This window comes from Dama dama, chromosome 24, assembly GCF_033118175.1.
Source record: "Dama dama isolate Ldn47 chromosome 24, ASM3311817v1, whole genome shotgun sequence".
NCBI lineage: Eukaryota > Metazoa > Chordata > Mammalia > Artiodactyla > Cervidae > Dama > Dama dama.
This window is the reverse complement of record NC_083704.1, coordinates 55,158,556-55,179,091: the sequence shown is the minus strand read 5'-3', so window position 1 is coordinate 55,179,091 and position 20,536 is coordinate 55,158,556. Positions and strand designations below refer to the sequence as shown.

General features: G+C 45.0%; 1 protein-coding gene across 4 annotated transcripts in view; it reads left to right on the top strand.

Moving 5' to 3' along the window:
* Positions 1-20,536, top strand: part of ARIH2 (ariadne RBR E3 ubiquitin protein ligase 2) — a 38,306-nt gene that overhangs the window by 14,541 nt on the left and 3,229 nt on the right. For 2 of the 4 annotated variants that reach the window (XM_061128659.1, XM_061128658.1), the window contains exons 4-14: positions 9,374-9,441; positions 9,934-9,997; positions 11,179-11,329; positions 12,270-12,391; positions 13,557-13,666; positions 15,005-15,122; positions 16,075-16,125; positions 16,216-16,237; positions 18,238-18,389; positions 19,218-19,361; positions 19,955-20,023. In XM_061128659.1, the coding sequence (XP_060984642.1) occupies positions 9,374-9,441; positions 9,934-9,997; positions 11,179-11,329; positions 12,270-12,391; positions 13,557-13,666; positions 15,005-15,122; positions 16,075-16,125; positions 16,216-16,237; positions 18,238-18,389; positions 19,218-19,361; positions 19,955-20,023 (1,071 nt within the window). Of the gene's footprint in view, positions 1-2,732; positions 2,779-9,373; positions 9,442-9,933; positions 9,998-11,178; positions 11,330-12,269; positions 12,392-13,556; positions 13,667-15,004; positions 15,123-16,074; positions 16,126-16,215; positions 16,238-18,237; positions 18,390-19,217; positions 19,362-19,841; positions 20,024-20,536 lie in introns of those variants that run through there. The other 2 variants (XM_061128661.1, XM_061128660.1) reach the window with 2 other exon arrangements.

The window sequence follows — 20,536 nt, the reverse complement described above, 5'->3', positions numbered from 1 at the left end:
AGAAAAACTACACACAAAAATCACAAGCCAAGTAAATACAAAGCAAACACCATGAGACACAAGTATGCGTGATTGGCAGCTACTAATAATGATAATGTATTTATGCTAGAGGTACAAACATTCTTCTTTGAGTGGGCCAAGGAGAGTGCCATTGATAAAGCTCAGGGGTGAAAATGCAACTCTGGTCCTGTAAACAATGTCTTAAAATTACAAAGGCTACAGATAGAGGAACTGAAAATAGTGATTTAAATATTCAGAAGTTGGGGCTGGGATGGGAGTGGGTAGGGAGTGACATAAGTGAGCTAGGTCTGGTAGAGAATTATGGGCACGCTCAGCGATGTTGGTAGCAACCAGAAGAACCCAGAGAAGTGACTGGGAGAGATTCGTCCTGGCTGGAAGACTGGGAGAGGATCAGGATGGGGTGGGATGGAGTGGCAGATATTGTTCCTTTTCATCAAAATGCATTTTATGAACCATTTTATTTTTTGTTCAGTGATAATTGGAGTAGGTTCCAAGTTTGCTATAATTGGGATAGGTTGAGAATTTGTTGATTCTCAATAAAACAAGTGTTTCTGAGTATCTTGTGTTGTTTTAACTTTTAGATAGATGCTAAGAAAGATGGGGAAAAACCAATTTAACCTCTACCATAAAATAACTTAAAGGCCTGTTGGCCTTTACTTTCTGCCTCCTTTTTTAGAATGATAAGACAGAAAGCAGGTATGCATAAATAAAATGTTTTCTGCTTCTATTCCATATTTTCTGACACAGCGGCTGAAAACACCATTTTATCTTGCTCTGTTGAGAAACTTGAAGTGGTTTCTCCAGATTCCAGCCTGAACTCTTTCCTGTTCTGCTCCCTAACGTTAAGATTTTTGGCTCCTCAATCCTCCTGTCAGCATCTCTGCCATTCCTGTCACTTTAAAAGACCTCTCAGCTCACCATTCTTTTTTTCCCTTTAAACCTTCCTTTTTAGATCTGTATCTGGCCTCTCCTGCTAGATTGTGCACCCCCTGAGGACTTGGAAGGCTTTGATGCCTGCCTGCCTGCCTGGGCTCTGGAGGAGGCTGTGGATAGGCAGTGATTTCAGATGAGACCACAGGAGACAGGTGGAGGGAAGTGTTAGCATATGGGACCTAGTACTGGCACAGGCATTGTTCTAGGTGCTTAGGTATGACAGAGAAGGGAAGTGCTGTGAGAAACCTCTTCCCCCAGAAAAGAACTTCATTCCTATGGAGGTTTATTTATATAAACATATAAGGGTACAGAAATGTGATACGTTTTGAGCACAGTTAACAGCAGCTCTCAGTGGCTCTGTCTTTGAAACATGCTGTTGGAGTTTGTGGCTTTGTCGCTAAGATATGCTGGGCTCTGAGGTACCCTCTGGAGAAGAGAGGTGACCTAGCTGGAACTCCCTACAAGTGTCTGGTATTCCCTCTCCTTTGCCCTCCTCACAGTCGCTGTAGCTGGAAGAGACAGTGCATCGTTTGAAATCACATGTGGACAAGATGGGCTTGTAGCTGCAGGAATATGGTAGGAGACTTGGCTTTTAGTCCTGCTATGTGTCATTCATTGGCTATGAGCTCCTATCTACATTCCTTTTGGTTGTGATTAATGGATATGACTTTGATTGACTAAAGTAGTATTCATCCTAACTGTATATGGCTCCTCCCTAGAAAAACTTTTGGAATTCTAGAAGGGGCTGTGATCTGTCTTTTGTACTAAGTGTTTCCCAGAAGATTTTCGTGGAAATGCAAACCCAAAAAGATATGCTGGCTGAGATTTTTGTTGGAATAATCTCGAGGGTAGTGGGGTAGGTAAGGTATAGCCTAGCTCTGAGTTGATGTTGGAGCTAGGTGATGGGTACATGGGTTTCATCATACTCTTCACTTATGTAGATGCTCAGAGTTTTTCATAATAAAGTACCCTCAAGGTCAAGGAAGGGATGACTTTTGTATTTCTGTTTTATTGTATTTTTCATAAGTAATTGTAGTTAGTGAGGTCTTTAGATGTTTTTGGCATTGATTTTAATGATCAGAGACCATAACAGAACTAAATTAAGGTTAGACTGGAGAGAAATCTTCAAATTAGTGTTCATTAATCAGATTTTGTAGAGCATTTATAACATGTCGGTGCCTCAATTACCAGTCAGCTCTCCCTTCATGGACAGAAAATGCAAGGAAGCAAAGTTAGAATAAGGTGCCAGAGAGCTGACCTTTTACAGTCTGAGAGTATGGAGGTGTGGAGTATGGGAGGAGTGAAGGCCCACCACTGAAATTAGACTTGAGGGCTGGATCTTGCCTAAGAGCCTATCTTCTGGGACCCCACTACCACCACCACCGCTGATTTTTCCCCATTCTAACCTGGTGTTCACCTTCTCTTTTGTCTCTGTGCTTTAACCTTACTTCTTTCTCTTACTCCTTCAGTACTTTCTCACCTCACCTTCTGCCCTCCGAGACTTGAATCCATCCATCTTGATCTCCTTAGGCTAGTTTTCCCATATCACGTCCCTTCCTACCCTAGACCAGAAGCTGGCCAACTGTTCACTCCTTTCCTTCCTCTCTGTCTTTTAGTGAATGACCACTAGTGTTTGTTAACAAATGTGATTGGACCATGAAGTGGCTTAACAACAGGCTGAGGCATGGAGCCCCATTCGGGTAGCCTTAAAAGATTTCAGGCAGTTGGCAAGTAAGAATTCTAAATAAAAATTGAAACTACCACCTGTATTTTTTCAGGCCGTTGATGCTCTCTGCCATCGGCTGCATCCTCCCTATGGCACTGGTAAGTGTGGGAAGGGCTGGTGACAGTTCTGGTGGGCTCCTGAATTTCTGTTTTCTGGGGGAAAAAATCTGTTTGCAAGCTGTGCTGTTAACTCGTCCCCAAGGACTGGACGGCTTGAACCAACTGTAGGAGACAAAAAAGATGAAGAAGCAACTAACCATGCTCAGGGTTTTCCTGGGGAGCTGTTGTCAGGAATGGAGGCTATTCAGTATGTGCCCTGATCCGTATATCAAACTAGCATGTCCTGTGCATTATTTGAATAATAAACGTATACAATCCAAGTGCTCTGGGATGTCAAGTAATATCAGTTAAATTTCCTGAAATTCTGAATACGTTTTCCCCAAAGGTAGATGTTGGCTGTGTATTAGAAAGGATCCAGAATGTTGTATGTACTGAGCATCTCCTTCCATGGCAGGATTTATCTCCTTCTGGTATTTTAAGTGCTTTGTGGTCAGGGGATCAAAAACGTTTGTTCCAGTGATTAATTTATAAAATTCTGATACTTGAATCTTTCTGGGGAAAGAGTTTGGTGGAAATCAGAAAAGAAATTTGAGGCTCTCATGTACTAACGAACTTCAGGTGGACTTGGGGTCCTGTGATTTGAAAAACAGATTCACCACAGTCTGCTTTCTGCTTGGGGACCTAACAGAAAATACATACAAGAGAATTGAAACATAGAGTGGGGCAGCAAGTCATAGGAAGGCTAAAATATAAGCCAGTAACCAAATTGCTGCTGGAGTTGCATTTTCTAAGCTCCTGGAATCCTGCATCTGTCTCCTTATACTGAGTGGGTCAGAGGCCGCATAGATCCAGAAGTTTTATCTTATCAAGATAGTCTCCATTCCAAGTTGACAAGCCCTATTCGCTATTTACAGTTTCACTTCTCTAGTCTCTGAAGCCCTTAGATCACAGAAGAAAGTGCGTCCAGAATATCTCCTGAAATGCTGAGGTTGTGGACTTGTGTGCTGTTAGCCATGTCAGGAATGGCTTGCTGATAACAGCAGCTAAAATCCTCATGTACACGTCACTGCATCTCTGTGAGAAAATCTTAGCATCATTGGCTGCTATCCAGGATTTCCCCCTCAGGCCTCAGGTCCACCTTCTCCCCACCCACCTCAGCAAACCCTGCTTCGAAGCAGGGATAGAATTGTATGGACACTTTGGATATTCTTTATTTAAAAAACAGAAAGGAGAACTTGATTCCCCAGCAGTCATCTACACCTTTAGGTGTCTGCACAGGTGGTAAATACTGAACATGTTTTGAGGGCCTATATCTTTAAAGTAGCTTTTTAAAGGTCTCTCCCAAACACAAATTATGGAGGATGACAGAAGTTTGCCTGCAACCTCTGGGAAATAGTGATGTCCAGCAGCCAAGTCCTTTTTGACATTCATGTAGCCAAGTGCTCCCTGAAATAAAGATCTGAAAACCATCTGAGGGTGTTGAGATTGTAAATGTCATGGCAAAGCCAAGCCAGATTGGATGGGCAATACAGAGCAGAGTCCAGGCTGGATGATGACAGAGGTGACCCCACGGTCCTTTCAAGCTTCACGGAACGCTCTCCAGAGCCTTCTGACCCATCGTGGGTCAGGTTTGAAGGCAGAGGGAATGAGAGGGAAGGGCAAGGAAGATGGGCTACCCTTGACCATGTTCTGACTCCATCTTTGACTCTGAGAGCCTTCTCCGGACCACCCAGGGACTTCGGGACCCTCCAGTGTTTGATGAACTGTATACCACTACATTCCCTCGAGGGTTTGGTGTGGGAGGTTTAGAGGGATCCGGAGTGTTGTGAAGTTACTGGCATTACAGACCTACTTATACTAAAATTCACATTGTCTAGTCAGTTCATCTTTGGTCAGAACTATGTATGTTCAAAACTCTGAAGGGGATGTTTTCATTCTGAGGAGTACATAAAAGATCAAAATGAACTATTCTGATGCAATGGTGTAAGGGTCAACCCTGTTTCTTGTGACATTTGTTTATTCAGAAGATTACTGTTGAATTAAAGTTGGCAAACTTTCCCTCCAACTTCATGAAAAATTGAAAATATACAAAGACTTTTAAAGAATTGTACAGTAGATATCCATTTGTCTACCATCTAGATTATACAGGTGCTAACTTTTTCCTGCATTTTTGTATCTGTCTATTGATCAATTTTATTTTTAGCATTTATTGAAGTATTACTTACATTCCATTAAACTCATCCATTTTAGAGTGTACCAGTAGAAGAGTTGTAGTAAATGTAAACAAATGTATAGCCATCACCACAAGTTATAGAACATTTTCATCAGCCAGAACATTCCCTTATATCCATTTGTAGTCAGTCCCCACTCCCAGTCCCAGGAAACTACTGATCATCTTACTGTCTGCATAGATTTGCCTTTCCTAGAAATTTCATATGAATTGAATCTTATAGTATGTAGTCTTTTGTGTCCGGCTTCTTTCACTTGACATGTTTTCAAGGTTCATCCATGTTGTATCACATGTCAGTAGTGCTTTCTTTTACTGCCCAGTGAGGATTTTCCATTTTATGGATATATACCACCTTTTGTTTATTCATTCATTCATCAGTTGATGAACATTTGGGTTGATTCCAGTTCTTGGCTCTCATGAAATATGCTGCTGTGATGGTTTGTATAACAGGGTTTTGCATGGACATGTTTTCATTTCTCTTGGATAGATATCTAGCAGTGGGATTGCGTTTAACATTTTAAGAAACTGCCAAACTGTTTTCTGAGGAGACTCTGCTATTTTACATTCCCACCAGCATTATATAAGTGTTATGGGTTCTCCACCTGCTTGCTAGCACTTAGGTATTGTCAGTCTTCTGTATCATTCTAGTGAGTGTGAAGTGTAGTATCTTGTAGTTCTAATTTGCATTTCCCTAATGACTAATAATGTTGAGCTTTTTGAGTTGTGTGAGTTCTTTATATGTTCTGAATTAAGTTCTTTATCAGATATATGATTTGCAATTATTTTTTTCTCTTGCAAATCATATATTTTGTGGCCCGTCTCTTCCATTTTCTTAATAATGTCCTTTGAAGAATGAAATTTAATTTTGATGAACTCCAGTATATCTTATTTTTTCTTTTAAGGGTTGTGCTTCCAGTGTCATATCTAAGAAATCTTTACCTAAAAAACCAAGATTGCAAAGATTTTCTTCTGAAAGTTTTATAGTTTTCTGTTTCATTTAATACTGTGAACTATCTTGAGGTAATTTTTGTGTGACATGAACTAAGCATTTAAGTTCTGTATTTTGTATAGTGATGTTCAGTTATTCTGGAACCATTTGTTGAAAAGACTGGTTTATCATCTGTTGAATTACATTGGTACCTTATTAGAAAATTAATCATAAGTGTATGAGTTTACTGTTCTGTTACATTGATCTGTATATATGTCTGTCCTTAAGCCAGTACCCACTGTCTTGATTACTGTAGCTTTTTAGTAAGTCTTGAAGTCAGATGGTGTAAGTCTCTTCCAACTTTGCTCTTTCAAGGTTGCTTTGGATAGTCAGGGTTCTCTCTATATATTTTAGGGTCAACTGTTAATTTATACCCTAACCCCCTGCTTTGATTTTGATTAATTTTGATTGCTATGTTCTATCTCTAGCTGCGTTATGATAGCTATGATCACATGTAGCCATTGAGCATTTGAAATGTGGCCAGTTTGGATTGGTATGTGCTATAATTATGAATACAATGGACTTTGAACAATTAGATGGAAAAAAAGATGTAAAATGTAATTCACTAATAATTTTCAATGCATTAACGTTGAAATATTTTAGATATATTCAGTTAAATGAAATATATTTATCAATAAATTTTAACTTTTATTTGCCACTATGTAGAAACACATTTGTGATTTTTATATACTGGCATTCTATTTTTTTAACCTTACTAAACTTATTAGTTCTACTGGTAGTTTTGTGTCTTTTTTTTTGCCCCATGCTTTGTTAGGGCCTTCAGCACAGTGTTAAATGAAATGATGAGAGTGGTCTTCCCGGTCATGTCCCTGATCTTAGCATTCACTGTGTTGTTATAGAGTATAATGTTTTCCTTAGATACCCTGTATTAGATTTAGGCAGTTCTATTTTTCTTCCTAATTTGCTAAGAATTTTTATCTTGAGTGATTCCTCAATTTTGTCAAATGAGTTTTCTTGTGTCTATTGAAATGATCATTTGGGTTTTTTTTCTACTTTTACTTTGTTAATTCAGTGAATTGCTTTAGGCGTTTTCACATGTTAAATCAGCCTTTTATCAGAGTTGTGTTAGCTTCATAAAGTGAATTTGAAAGAGGTATTCTTTCCTGCTCTCCTTTCTGAAAGTGTATTCAGAAATGGAAAAAAGCCTCATACATAAATAAGACTTTTAATTTTCTTATTACATGTTGATCTTATAGAACCGCAAATTTGTCTTGAATGTGACATGGTCATGTGTCCTTCCCAAGTCATTAAGTCTATTTTGGTTATCAGTGGTTGTTTATCACCCTTTTTGGAAGAGGTTTGACCTCATTATAGGTTCTTCTTGGGGGGTTTCCCTGGTGGCCTAGTGGTTAGAATTCTGGGCTTTCACCACCATGAACTGAGATCTCACAGCTTTGTGGCACAGCCAAAAATGAATGAATGAATGAATGCTCTAAGACCTACTTGATAATGCATACATAGGTACATACATAGATACTTTTAAGTCCTTCTTGGTAATACATAATCCTAACCACTCACGGGTTATTAGTTGCTTGATCAAAACAGTCCAGCAATAGTTTGTCTTCGTTCTGCTGGAAGACTCTTGTTTTCCACAGTTGAACACATAAAAAGAGTGGAAGACTTTTCTCAGTTACCAAGTGTCAACTTTAATAGATTCATAATGGATTGCCAAGCTCTTTGAGCACTACACAGTAAAATGGTGTGAATACTTGGCTAGTTCTTTCCTGAGCTCAGCTGTCTGCACTCTGAGAATGACAGATTTTTATCTGTAATGTTTTAATATCATATATTTGTCTTGGCCCTCTTGCTAAAGGTAACTTAAGTAGTGCCCCCCTCCCCCACATATAACCTGACATCTCTTCCTCTGGGAGACTGCTGCGGGTGACAGTGGGTGGTGAAGTCAGTTCTCTCGTGACCCAAATCAGGGAGGAGGTGGCCTCTCTTCGGAGACTACCTGTTAGCGTAAATTCTCCTAGGTACTCTTCCTTCACCCTGTGCTGCTTTTTGCTCAGAGGGCCCTTTGTATCCTGACTTCCCTGTAGATCTTCTTGGTGCCCATTACTGGGCAAGGTGCCATCATTCTACGTTTTGCTTTAATTAATGGTCTCAAAATTCCTTCACATTCATAATGGATTAATTGGGGGAAACTGAGTCCTTGATAGTCTGTGATACACTGTGGGCAATCACAGTGCCTCCTGTAGAAGACTGGAGGGAGGTGCCTGTGCCTACAGCGTTGTATATATTGATAGATCCTCAGCAGTTGGCTTTGAAAGAATAGATGGACATCTATTCAGTTTTATAAGGTGCTGGACACATCACTGACTTGATGGACATGAGTTCGAGTGAGCTCCAGGAGTTGGTGATGAACAGGGAAGCCTGGTGTGCTGCAGTCCGTGGGGTCGCAGAGTCGGGCACGACTGAGCGACGGAGCTGAACTGAGACACGTCCTCTCTTCATGTTGTCAGTTCTCACCAGAACTCCGCTGGAATACTGAGCTGGTCACAGTGGACCTGTGGTCATCAGTAAAATGTTCACTTTCCGCGGCGGCCCGTGTCGTTTCCGCACACGGAGGGGCTGCACCTGGTATGCTAATTCTGAGGCTTTATTGCTGTTGCTAGTGCTGTTGAGATCAAGGGAGCAGGCCAGGTATGGTGTTGAAGTTCTCTTTCTTTGGGAAGGTCAAGAAATTTCATTTTGGGAATTCCCTGGCGGTCCATTGGTTGGGACCCCACTTTTCCACTGTAGGGAAGTAAGCGCCCACAAGCGGCGCACTGCAGCCAAAAATAAATAAATAAAATAAAATAATATAATTTTCAGGTTGTAAAAATATATTTGTATCCAAAAGGTATTCTCAAGCAAATTTTAACATTTATACCAAATGCTTTGTCTCTGTTTTCATTCTGTGATAGTGGTCTTTGTGGATGAATAGTTTTGTTATAGAGTCAGAGGTTTTAACCAGGGGTGTTTTTTGCTTTGTTTTGTTTTTCTGGGTTTATATAAAAAGTCCAAGCCTGGAGAGCTTCTGCAAGTAACACGCCTAGCTGGAGGTGCTCGTGTATGGCCTCCTACGGCAGCTTGAGCAAACATAAATTACATTAGGGAACCTATAGCTCTTATGCTTACTTTGGATTCTAGGTCCTTATTTACTGTAGATAGGATGGTTTTGTGTAAGTCTGAAATCAAACTAATTTCTTTGAAGGGTTGCTAATGAAAACAAAGTTTGAAAAATCGAGAGATCCAGGAAATTGCTTAGGAGTCTGAACATAAAAGATAAAACAGAACCAAGAATCAAGCCTGGACCTGCAGTAGAGAGGAATGTGTGCATTTCTCAAAGTGTAAGAGCACTCTGGAAAAAAACTACATTATAATATGATTTCTTTTTTTCTTCTTTCTAGGTATCTCATTCAGTTGCTAAACTTATATTAGTTAATTTCCACTGGCAAGTTGCAGAGATACTGGACAGGTAAGGTATTTTGGGGGAGGAAGAGATGGCATTGTCTGTAACTTCTCTCTGCCTGCCCATGCAGTGGTAATAATTGTCTGTGTTATGGAGAATATCCTTACAATGTGCAGATTGTATTTTTAAAACACTGGGTCATATTTTATAGCCTTTTTTCTCTCAGTATATGGTGAACATTTTCCAATGTTTTCAGGATATTCTTTCTGTACCCCCAGTTTTAATGGAGGTACAGTATTTTATCATATTGATGTTCCAGCCTACTCCAAACCCCTGTTGTTGGACAGTGAAGTTAGGTCAGAGTTTTTATGCTATCATTAATGTTAAATCAGTGCCCTTCTGGATAACACTTGGCAGTATCTCCAGTTATTTCTTTCAGACACATCAAGTGGAATAAATGACTTAGTGCTTATTACCTTCAGCGAAAAAGGTCAGCTCATTTACCACCATACCTCCAGAACTGGAGCTCTGATTCCCTTTATGCTTTTTGTTTTGTAGATACAAGTCTAATTCTGCTCAGCTGCTCGTTGAGGCTCGAGTTCAGCCCAATCCATCGAAACATGTGAGTGTCCCCTCCTGACGCACTCTTGCTGTGGCTCACACAGTTATTGAGAACCATCTTACTTTGTTTATAGTGCAGCATGCCCAAGATACTTGTTCTAGTATAGGCCTAAATCTTCCATTTCCGATATCATTTGGAAATTCTCCTCACAGAAGAGGAGTGAATCACTGCCCGCCCTCTCCAGCCTCGCCTGTCTCCTGCACTTACATACAGCCTGTTCTCTGTTCCTGCTGTGTTCTTGGGGTGCCCACTCACTGCCTGCCTCTTTAACCCTGCTGGTGCCTCCCTTGGCCAGGAATGTCCAGATCCTGTCCCCATCTTTGCTCATGAGAATGAAACTCTCCTTTAAAGACCCGAATCCAAGCCATCTCTCACAAAACCTGCCTCCTGGGAACACTCCCCTCCAAACTCCTTTAATTATATCTTTCTACCTTTACATGTACGTTTCAGTGATACACTCATATCTTTTTAGCTCCCATAGTAGACTGTAAGTGCTTTTTAAGTTTAGGAATTATATCTTACAGTGTATAGCAATTTCCTGTTGCTAAGAGTTCAGTCAGCATTTGTCAAATGAATGGGGGAGAATTGGGGCTCGGATCACCATATAACTTATGTAGCTTCTTAGAAAATTTCCAGGAACATACTAGACAGAGTATGGTCCTTTTCCTCAAATTATTTTTGGTATTCCCAGTGAACTAACAAGAACCTCATGTTAGGTTTTCACTGGTTTGTGGTTTTGGCTGGTGTCCCCAGACTGTCTTTGCCAGTTTGTGTAGCAGAGTATGGGTTCTGGAGCTATTAGAGGCTCACACTTCAGCCCCTAAGAATCTATTGGCTGGGTTTATAGTAGTTGTTGAGAAGCAACTCTATGCCATGCTGAATGAGAGCCGTTTTTAAAAGAAACCCAGTAGCCTCCCAAAGAAGGTAGATGGAATGACCTCTCAGGACCTTGACAGTTCCGAAATCCTGACCTTATAAACTACTGTAAGAGCTCATTTCCGTCTTCTCTCTGCTTCTCTAAACTCAGGGGTTCACCAAGCCTAGCTCCACTATCACCTCCTTCGAGAAGCCTTCCTGATAATACATTTTTCCGCTCAGAACTGGCACTCACAGAGCCCATACCTGGCAGTTGAGTTCCGACCCTTGTTGCAGGCTGGCTCACGCCACTTACCTCCCTGCAGGTGCCCCCGGCCCACTCCCCTCACCACTGCGCAGTGTGTATGCAGTTCGTGCGGAAGGAAAACCTCCTCTCTCTGGCCTGTCAGCACCAGTTCTGCCGCAGCTGCTGGGAGCAGCACTGCTCAGTGCTCGTCAAGGACGGTGTGGGTGTGGGTGAGTCCGCCACGGGGTCATAACAGGCTGGCGGGAACTGTTTAGCTTCAGCTCTGCCCCTTCTGGTACTCAGGTTTTCTTGTGAGCCTAACTGAAGTTTTCAAAATCGGAACCATTGGTTTCCAAACATGTCAGTCTGAACAATGGCAAAGTTTACCCTAGTCCTGAGCAAGATCCGAGAATTAAGGCTAATGTTTGGGCGTTTATGTAAATGCTGGTGTGACGGCAAGGCTACATTCTCTTGCCTTTTAGGAAAACTGTCCTTTAAGCTGCCTACCCTGTCTATCTTGATTCTCAAAAGTGGTAGCCGTACCTCAGAAACTCCTAGAGGGTTTACTGTGATTTAGGTGAGCACAAATCAAACTTGGTGATGAGTTAAAGGAGTCTTTGTTAAATTATGACTTCATGATATTAAAATCAGCATTATATTAATTATATCTGTAAAAGCTCACTCTGTTGATGGTAATCACATGCACATCACAAAACTAAGTTGTAAGTCAAGAACCCTCTGGGATTTTTTAAGCATTTTTTTTTAATCGGTGCTATTTGTGATATATACTGTTTAACTGGTTTTGGCCTTTTAGTGTTTTGTTTTTGTTGTTTGGTTGGTTTTGGTTTTCATGGGTTTGTTTGTTTGTTTTTTCTTTTTGTTGTGCTGTGTAGCTTACAGGAGCTTAGTTCCCTGACCCAGGGCTCTGGCAGTTAGAGTGCAAAGTCTTGACCGCTGTACCATCAGGGAATTCCCTGTCCTTTAAAAATTTGTAATAATATTTTAGTTGCATCACTATGTAAATATATTGATTTCTCTCTTCTTTGAATAAATTCTGATGCTTCCGGGGTTCCCTGTGTAAAACGTGAATTTGTTGGGTGAATTCAGCAAAGACATTATAGGTGTGTCTTCTGTGATACAGTTGTCCATCCGGTTGTCTTTGTTCAACAGGTGTCTCTTGCATGGCTCAGGACTGCCCACTTCGAACACCAGAGGACTTTGTGTTTCCATTGCTGCCCAATGAAGAACTGCGAGATAAATACAGGCGCTACCTCTTCAGGGACTACGTGGAGGTATGCCCAGCCGCTGCTGTGCCTGGTCTTCCTGAGTCCCCTTCTCATCAGATGCTCACCAGTTACTCTACAGAGGAGGCTGCCAGTAGATGCTTTCCATCTGAAGGAAGAGCTGCACAGCTTTTAAAAAGTTTGAAAACTCTAGAGTACTAGTAAATCCCAAGTCTGTTTCTTCCTCACTCTGTATCCTTTGACCCCTTATAGTCCTTCTCTGAGCGTTGGTTTCTTTCCTGTGTAGAATGGTCAGGCACGCCCACTTTGTGAAAGTGAAAGTCACTCAGTCATGTCCGACTCTTTGCAACTCTGTACAGTCCATGGAATTCTCCAGGCCAGAATACTGGAGTGGGTAGCCTTTCCCTTCTCCACGGGATCTTTCCAACCCAGGGATCAAACCCAGATGTCCAGCATTGCAGGCAGATTCTTTACCAGCTGAGTCACAAGGGAAGCCGCTCACCCCCCTGCCCCGCCCGCCCCAATACAGAGTTACTTAAACAAGCTATTGTATGTAGGGGGATAAACATAAGTTAGGCATATCTCAGGAGTTGCTGTTCTATTCCCTTCATTGTGTGAGTCAGCCCAAAGAAGCGGTGTTGCTTCTTGGGCGATTTGGCAATTTGTTCGAGTTCTCAGAGTGGTCAGTTTTGGAGTCCTTCCCCTCTGTTGGGCTACCTGTTCAGGCTTGCTGGTTCCACGCAGCATAATTTTGATCTTTGCCTTTTATTCCTAAGCTTATTGGATTGAATGATGGTCTGGGTCGTCTCATGCACAGGCTGAAGGAAAAACAAAAGGCCTTGTTCCTGGTGCTGTCTGCTGCCTTTGGTAGATGCCTGAGGGTTGTTGAGCCCCTCAGAGTCTCATGCACAACTGACTGGGCCCTGTTCCTTTCCAACCCTAGTCCCTATGCACTTTCATCTCAGAGACACAATTCTGTATTCCGTTCTGTCATCTAAGCTTAGGTCATTCTGGTGAGTTGTTCCCTGGTTTAAGCTAAACATTCAAAGGGCATTTTCAGGACCTGCCTAATGTCTGGTCTTCATGACATCCGTCATGAATTCCTGTAGCCTCTTGATGGAAGAACAGGAGGCGTTTGAGTACTCAGGGAGGTCTAATTTGGAGGCACCAACTAGGGGATGTCCTCATTGTTCCCCCCTTGGTATGTTCACAGAGTCACTACCAGCTCCAGCTATGCCCTGGTGCAGACTGCCCCATGGTTATCCGGGTACAGGAGCCCAGAGCTCGCCGAGTACAGTGCAATCGGTGCAACGAGGTCTTCTGGTAAGAGTGAGTGTGAGTGCCAAGCAGCCCTGGCGGGTGCCTTCTCCTCCTCTCAGCATCACTGCTGTGGCTCTTGTGAGGGCGGGGCTGGGAGAGGCAGGGCCTTTGGGCCAGAAGAGCAGCACTGTTCCACGTGGGCAGGTGTTTGATGATACTCAGTCTGGAGACAAGAAGGAGACACAGACTCTTGGAGAATGTGCTGGGGTTTATGCTACTAAGATTCAGGGCCCAGAGACTGCGTGTCTGTGTGGATGTAGATTTATCTGCACAGAAAATTCACATATTGCCGTATATGAAAGCTCCAGCCACCAGCACTTTAATCTTTCTCTCTGTTGGCCATTCTGCTAATTTTATAACACTGCAATTCATAAATGTGGTTTACATCTATCTGGGGTTTACTCTATTCAGGAAACATGATGGAACTAGCTGAAGCATACTGAAGGCTTATCAGTGGAACCACTCTCTCCTGACCACTTTCCCTTCATTGTCACAGCAACTGCGTGTGATTGGTACTGCTGTTCCCCTTACTTATAGGTGAGGAAAGCGAGGCACAGATAATGGCAGAGCCTTCATTTAGGTCCAGACCTGCGCTCTGTTTGCACCTCGCTGGAAGAGTCACAGTGGGGCTTCAGTGAAAGTAGGGAGAAAATGGGGTCCGTGTGCATATGTGCCTGCCTTTCAAGGCATGGTTGAGGGAGTCTGTGACTCACCAAACGTTAAGAGCCACTAATGCGGTTGCTCTCCACCCTTTGTGTCCCACGTTAGGGCCTTCTTTCCCTGGGACATTTGGTAGGCTACCTGCCTGAGAGCCTTTATCCAGAAAGTCATGTTGGCTTGGACGGAAGGGGAATTAAAAACACAGGAGCCTGGCCGGATGAGTGTCAGAGTTTTCCTTTTCTGATTCTAAGTTTTGGTCTCATCAGAGGTAACATGCCCCTCACAGACTACACAAGTGCCAACAGCGTGCATCTGGTGGGAACCTCGAACTCAGATAAGCCAGGGCTCCCAGGCCTGGATCTCACTCCTGCCTTGGGTAGGAGTTGAGTCCTCTTCTCAGAATACACCCCCGAGCCCTTTGAAAATCTGAGTTCTGAATTTGATATCCTGTTAGGAAGGATTGACATCACCTAAGATATTTAAAACAAATGTCTCATTTGGGTTTATTGAGAGAAGTCCCCCAGGACTTCAGAATAATCCTGGGTAAGTCAAGGTCTCGGACGCCACGAGAGGTGACTTTTTACCTCTTGGAAAAGCTCTAATTCCAGATCTGTTGGCTTGGACAGAAGGAAAAGGAAAAACACAGGATCTGACCTAACGGTTATCTTTTCTGGTTTTAAGTTTCAAGTGTCGTCAGATGTATCACGCCCCCACAGACTGCGCCACAATCCGGAAATGGCTCACGAAGTGTGCAGACGACTCTGAAACAGCCAACTACATTAGTGCCCACACTAAAGACGTAAGGACTGTATCTTACCTGTCATGGGTCTGCCCTCCCTAGTGCCACCCAGGGCCGTGGGGCTCGTGATGAAGGTGGCAGACCCTTGCCCCGGCGCGGCAGAGTTTGCAGCAGTTTATCTTAGCGTGCACCAGGTGCCTTTCTTTTAATGAAATGCTAAAATGCTTGGAGAAGTTTGGCCCTCAGGAAGACTCATTAGATAGAAACTAGGTTTTACTGAATGCCTCCCCAAGGTTAACAGCCCTGGGAGGGAGGTGGTTGACAGCCACATCAAATAAGTAGCAAAACTCTAATGCAACCCCCAGGCCTGCCCAGTTCTCATTCTGGAAACGTCCCATGGGAAAGCATGGCCCGCAGCCCCTAGAGTTGCGCATGACTCAGCACTCGGGCCCTAGCCGGTGCCAGTCACACGCTGAGGCGAGGCACCCTGCAGCGCAGCTGTGAGCATGACATCATGAAGTAAGGCCCTCTTCATGGCCGTGAAGCGCCCGGCATCAGACTGGTCCCCACTCTGTCTGGGGCTGCTGGCGTCTCTCAGATGGGAGTGAGCTTTGGAGGTGATTTCCGTGCCCTCTTCTGGAAGTCGAAGTTCAGGCAGGCTGAGCGGGCCCCAGTCCAGGGTGGCAGCTCGTAGGCTGCGCTGCCGTTCCTCTCAAGTGGCCAGCTTTTTACTGACTCAGCTTGAGCTTAATCCGAGCGGCCTCCTGGCAGGGACAGATGGTGGCAGACTTAGCGGGGCTCAGCCTGGAGTGTTTCAGGGCCAAACCTGCTGACCTCATTTCCTTGAATTGCTGTTCCAGCCTCAGCGACCCGCCACATTTAAGTGAGAGGCTCCTCCCCAGAAGTGCTCGCACGATGAGCTGCTGGGCACGGGTGCCAGGAGCTTTGTGTAATTTGTCTTAGAGCCGGCCTGCTGGTGTGTGAGCCTAACGGCGCCCTTCTGTCTCCTCAGTGTCCCAAGTGCAACATCTGCATTGAGAAGAACGGCGGCTGCAATCACATGGTGAGCAGAGGCCTGTACGTTTTGCTTGTGTGACCTGAAGCCTTTGGTCAGCGTGCCCTTAACATGTTCTCTTCTGTTTCCCTCCGACAGCAATGCTCCAAATGTAAACACGGTGAGTCCCAAGCTTGGTGCACCAGGCCCAGTGGCACAGTCTCTGTTTCTTGTGCATGGGTCTCCACTGCTTTTTTTTTTTTCCACTGCTTTCATGATACAGTGATTAAACAGGGTGGCTTCCGTCACTTACAGTCATGAGGACCAGAGTACAGCAGCTCTGAATTTGCTGATTTATTATTTCTTGGTCCCTTAAATAATCCTGCTGCCAACTTTGGGATGGCTCTTACACCCTCACAAATCCTCAGTCATCCAAGAAGAACATTTTAGTGTGTTCTTTTGATTTTTGCCAAGGCAGGTAAGTAGCATGGGGCTTTTCTGTGCTGTCTGACGGACACCATTTAGAGCAGGCTGCCCATGGTTCTCCTGGAAGCAGTCAAATCCTAGTTTGCCTTTGAGATTTTATAAAAGTTTTCAGAGAGGGTTTCTGGCCTCCTTCATCTGGCCGGTGTAGGTTCCACAGAACCGTTGGTTTTGCTTTCCTTCCTGCCAGATCAAGTAAAGAGATAAAACTCCTTCAGGTAGAATGTATGTCCAGATAGACTTCTTCCACAGCTGCTGACATGCTGCCCAGCTGGCCCTGAGAGTTTCTCTTTGTAAGAGCCTGGCCACTGCTGTCCCTGGGTCCTCCCAGGATCACACTGTAATCAGAGTAGTCAAGGCAAGGTTTTAGAAGGGAACGGTGATGCCGAAGTGTAGAATGAAGATAGGCCAAGAGTAGTGGCGTGTTTCCTCGGTGAAATTCCACCGTCTTCTCTGCATGTGTTTGAATGAGAGGGACGTGCACAATCCCCTTAGAACAGTGCGTAAGGCATGCGTACAGTTTAAAGAGAAATGCCTGAGTGCACACCCCAGTACCCACCACAGGCCTGGTACTGCAGAGTCCTCGGTGTGTCCTCTCCCCATCCTTTACTGGCCAGAGTTAACTACCATCCCTCATGTTGCTGAATAGTTTTACCACCTGGGTGGGCAGCCCTAAGCAATGTAGCAGTATTTAAGACAGCAGACACAACCTAGCTGACTGAGGCAAAAGCTGTATTGCACTGTTCCGTGAAGCCTCCCAGGAGAAGAGAAGTGAACGACCGCTGGGTCTAGCTTTTGGCTCTAGCTTCCCCAAGTTTTACACAAGCCCTGAGGAAGTCAGTGAGCCAGCTTATGAGAGTGAATCATGGGAAACAGTGATTACTGCTGTCTGGGTCTCTGGCAGTCAGAACACATAACCGTGGTTGGCCCCTGTCCATTAAGGCACGGTAATTGTTCAGATATATAGCATCCATAGGGGATCTCTGTTTTTCCCTCTTGGCTTCCTCAGTGTGGAAACAGTCATAATTCTGGGCATGAACTATTGGGTAGCAGTGGGTTTGATAAAAATGTGCTTTTTCTCTTTTTTTGTTGTTTGTTTGGTTTTGTTTTTTTTTTTTTTTTGGTCACACTGGCTTGCAGGATTTTAGCTCCCCAACCAGGGATTGAACCTGGGCCCTGGCAGTAAAGGCACTGAGTCTTGACCACTGGACCACTGGGGAATTCCCATAAAAATATGCTTTTTAAGAAAGAAGAAAAAGGGGGGAAGTCTTCACCCCCAGTTTCATGTACAACACCTAGGACAGGTGTTGAGAGGGGGAGGTCGACAGGAGGGCAGGTGAGGCCAGGGGGCCTCAGTCAGACCCGTTCTGCTGCTGAGGGGGCACTGACACAGCAGACCCGTGGCCTCTGGACGGTCAGCGTCTGCCTGTGTTGGATTAAAAAGGCACTAAGCGTATGGGTTCTTGAAACGGAGACCACCTGCAGGCTGTCGTTCAGATCGGCACGGACCGGCTGCGGGGACCGTGGGCTGTGACGGGCCTGAGACGTGTCTACGCCCTCTGTAAAGGGGTGGCCGGGGAGCGTCCTGGCCAGGTGATCCCCGCAGCCGGCTCTGTCCGGCCTCCTGTGCCGCCCGTGCCTGTGGACGAACGTGGGCCCGCGTCGTGTGTGTCAGGGCTGCGTTCTCTGTCCCTGCAGACTTCTGCTGGATGTGTCTAGGAGATTGGAAGACCCATGGCAGCGAGTACTACGAGTGCAGCCGGTATAAGGAGAACCCCGACATTGTCAACCAGAGCCAGCAAGCCCAGGCCAGGGAGGCCCTCAAGAAGTACTTGTTCTACTTTGAGAGGGTAGGCGTCCTCTCCTGCACCTGCTTCTCGAGGGTAGGCTTCTTCCGCTTGGCCCTGCTGGGCGAAACTCCCAGTGACCGGTGGCTGCAGCGGCGCATGCACACCGGAGTCAGGGCCTGGAGCGCCGGCCGGGCCGAGTGCTGCCTCCAGCTGCGGCTCTCAGGCTCACCAGGGCGGGCACAGCCAACTGGGAAGGACCTGCCGACCCTGTGTGATGCTGAATTGTGAAGGAGAGGGAAGGACCATCAGGTGGTCTTTATCCATCCAGTGCCACGTTTGTTGTTTGTCTTTAATTGAGGTATAACTGGCTTACAATGTTCTGTAACTTTCAGATGTACAACGTAGTGATTCAGAATTTTTAAGGGTTATACTCCATTTATCATCATTATAAAATACTGGTTACATTCCCTGTGCTGTTCAGGGTATCCTTGTAGCTTATTTCTCACACAGCAGTTTGTATCTCTCAGCCCCGCATCTTGCCACGTCCCCCAATCCAGTGCCGTCTTAATAGTCAGATTCAGAGGGCAGTTTTCCCCGGAAGCCCACAGAGCATGGAACCTTTGGTTTCTAAGCACAAGAGACCAAGAGGCCTGGGAGTACCTAGCTTTGCTTTGTCCTCAGGGCTAGAGTCCTGTTGCTCTAAGCGGGTAGAGTGATCTGGCAGGCACATAGGGGCTCTAGACAGGATTGGTAGTGTGGACTGAGGAAGCTGCCTCGTGCGCTCCCGAGGACACACAGCCCCCATCAGCTAGACAAGGCTGTGACCATTCTGAACAGCCAGCCACCTTCCTGGATGCCTGCAGCTTTCTCTCTCCTCTGACCCCACAGTGGGAAAACCACAACAAGAGCTTGCAGCTGGAGGCACAGACATACCAGCGGATTCACGAGAAGATCCAGGAGAGGGTCATGAACAACCTGGGGACCTGGATCGACTGGCAGTACCTCCAGAACGCTGCCAAGCTCTTGGCCAAGGTTTGTCCCCCTCAGTCTTCCCATCCCTTGTTCTCTGTGAGGCCCAGGCCTCTTGAGGGTGGGAGGAGCTGTCAAGGGCAGGGCTCACCCCCTGTGAAGTCCCGCATGTGCCTGCTCATGGGTCCACATCTTCCTGGGCTGTGCCCACTGAGGACCCTGCCCTCCCCAGATATCCAGGGCACTCAGTATTCCAGTGCCTCTGCTTTCGGGGACAGAACCACAGGGAAAATGAGAGCCCTTCTCTTTTGTCCCATCCATGCATCACTCAGAGGAAAATAAGAGATTGTCTTTGGACAAGTATTGAGATAGATGTGTGGACTCTGAGGTCCGACTCACGAGGGAAGAGCCGTTGAGGCAGCTGCTGGTGATAAATCCCAGTGTGGAGAGGAACCATGGGTGTTTTGTAACCATTTCTGTTTCACTTTTTGCCATGTTGTCCCCCAGTTCATCTTTTATTTGCCTTGGCCTCATCTCTTTCAGGCCAGTTCCCGTAGAGCCAGGCTGATTTGCATGGTGGGGTAAGGCCTGTATCAGCCCCGTGAGGTCCGTGGAGTTAAGAGTCATAGACACAGATCCCTTGTCTTCTGTTGCAGTGTCGATACACCCTGCAGTACACATATCCATATGCCTACTACATGGAGTCCGGGCCCAGGAAGAAGCTGGTAAGGGAAGCCGTCCTTCTGCTCTGCCCTCTTAGCTTCAGAGGGGCCTTCTCTGCCCGCAACTTGCAGGCGAGCAGGGACCAGACCCCTGGTGGCTGGGAGGGAAAAATCAAAACAAAACTGGCCACTGAAAAATTTTGATCCCTGGGCCCCGACTAGGCATTTCCAGAGTGGATCTCAGGTACTGCCGTTTCATGTAATAGGAAGGCAGGTGTACTGAAGCCGTGTTTTTTTAGGGTGGCTGGCTGAAAATATCCGTGACCACTTGGGAACCAGTGCTTATGTTTTGGGAGGATACCCAGCATGCATGTTCCTAAATACTGTGGCGTTCATTTGTATCTTTGTGTAATTTTCATCTTAGATAGGGGTTGTTTCCTCCCCAATTATAAGGTGATTCACACTGATTGTTCAAATGTTGAAAAAATTAGGAAAACATTTACATCATCCATCATCCCCCCAGAAAGAAATGAGCACTGTTAGTATTTTCCAGCCTTTGAAAATTAGTACTGTTTC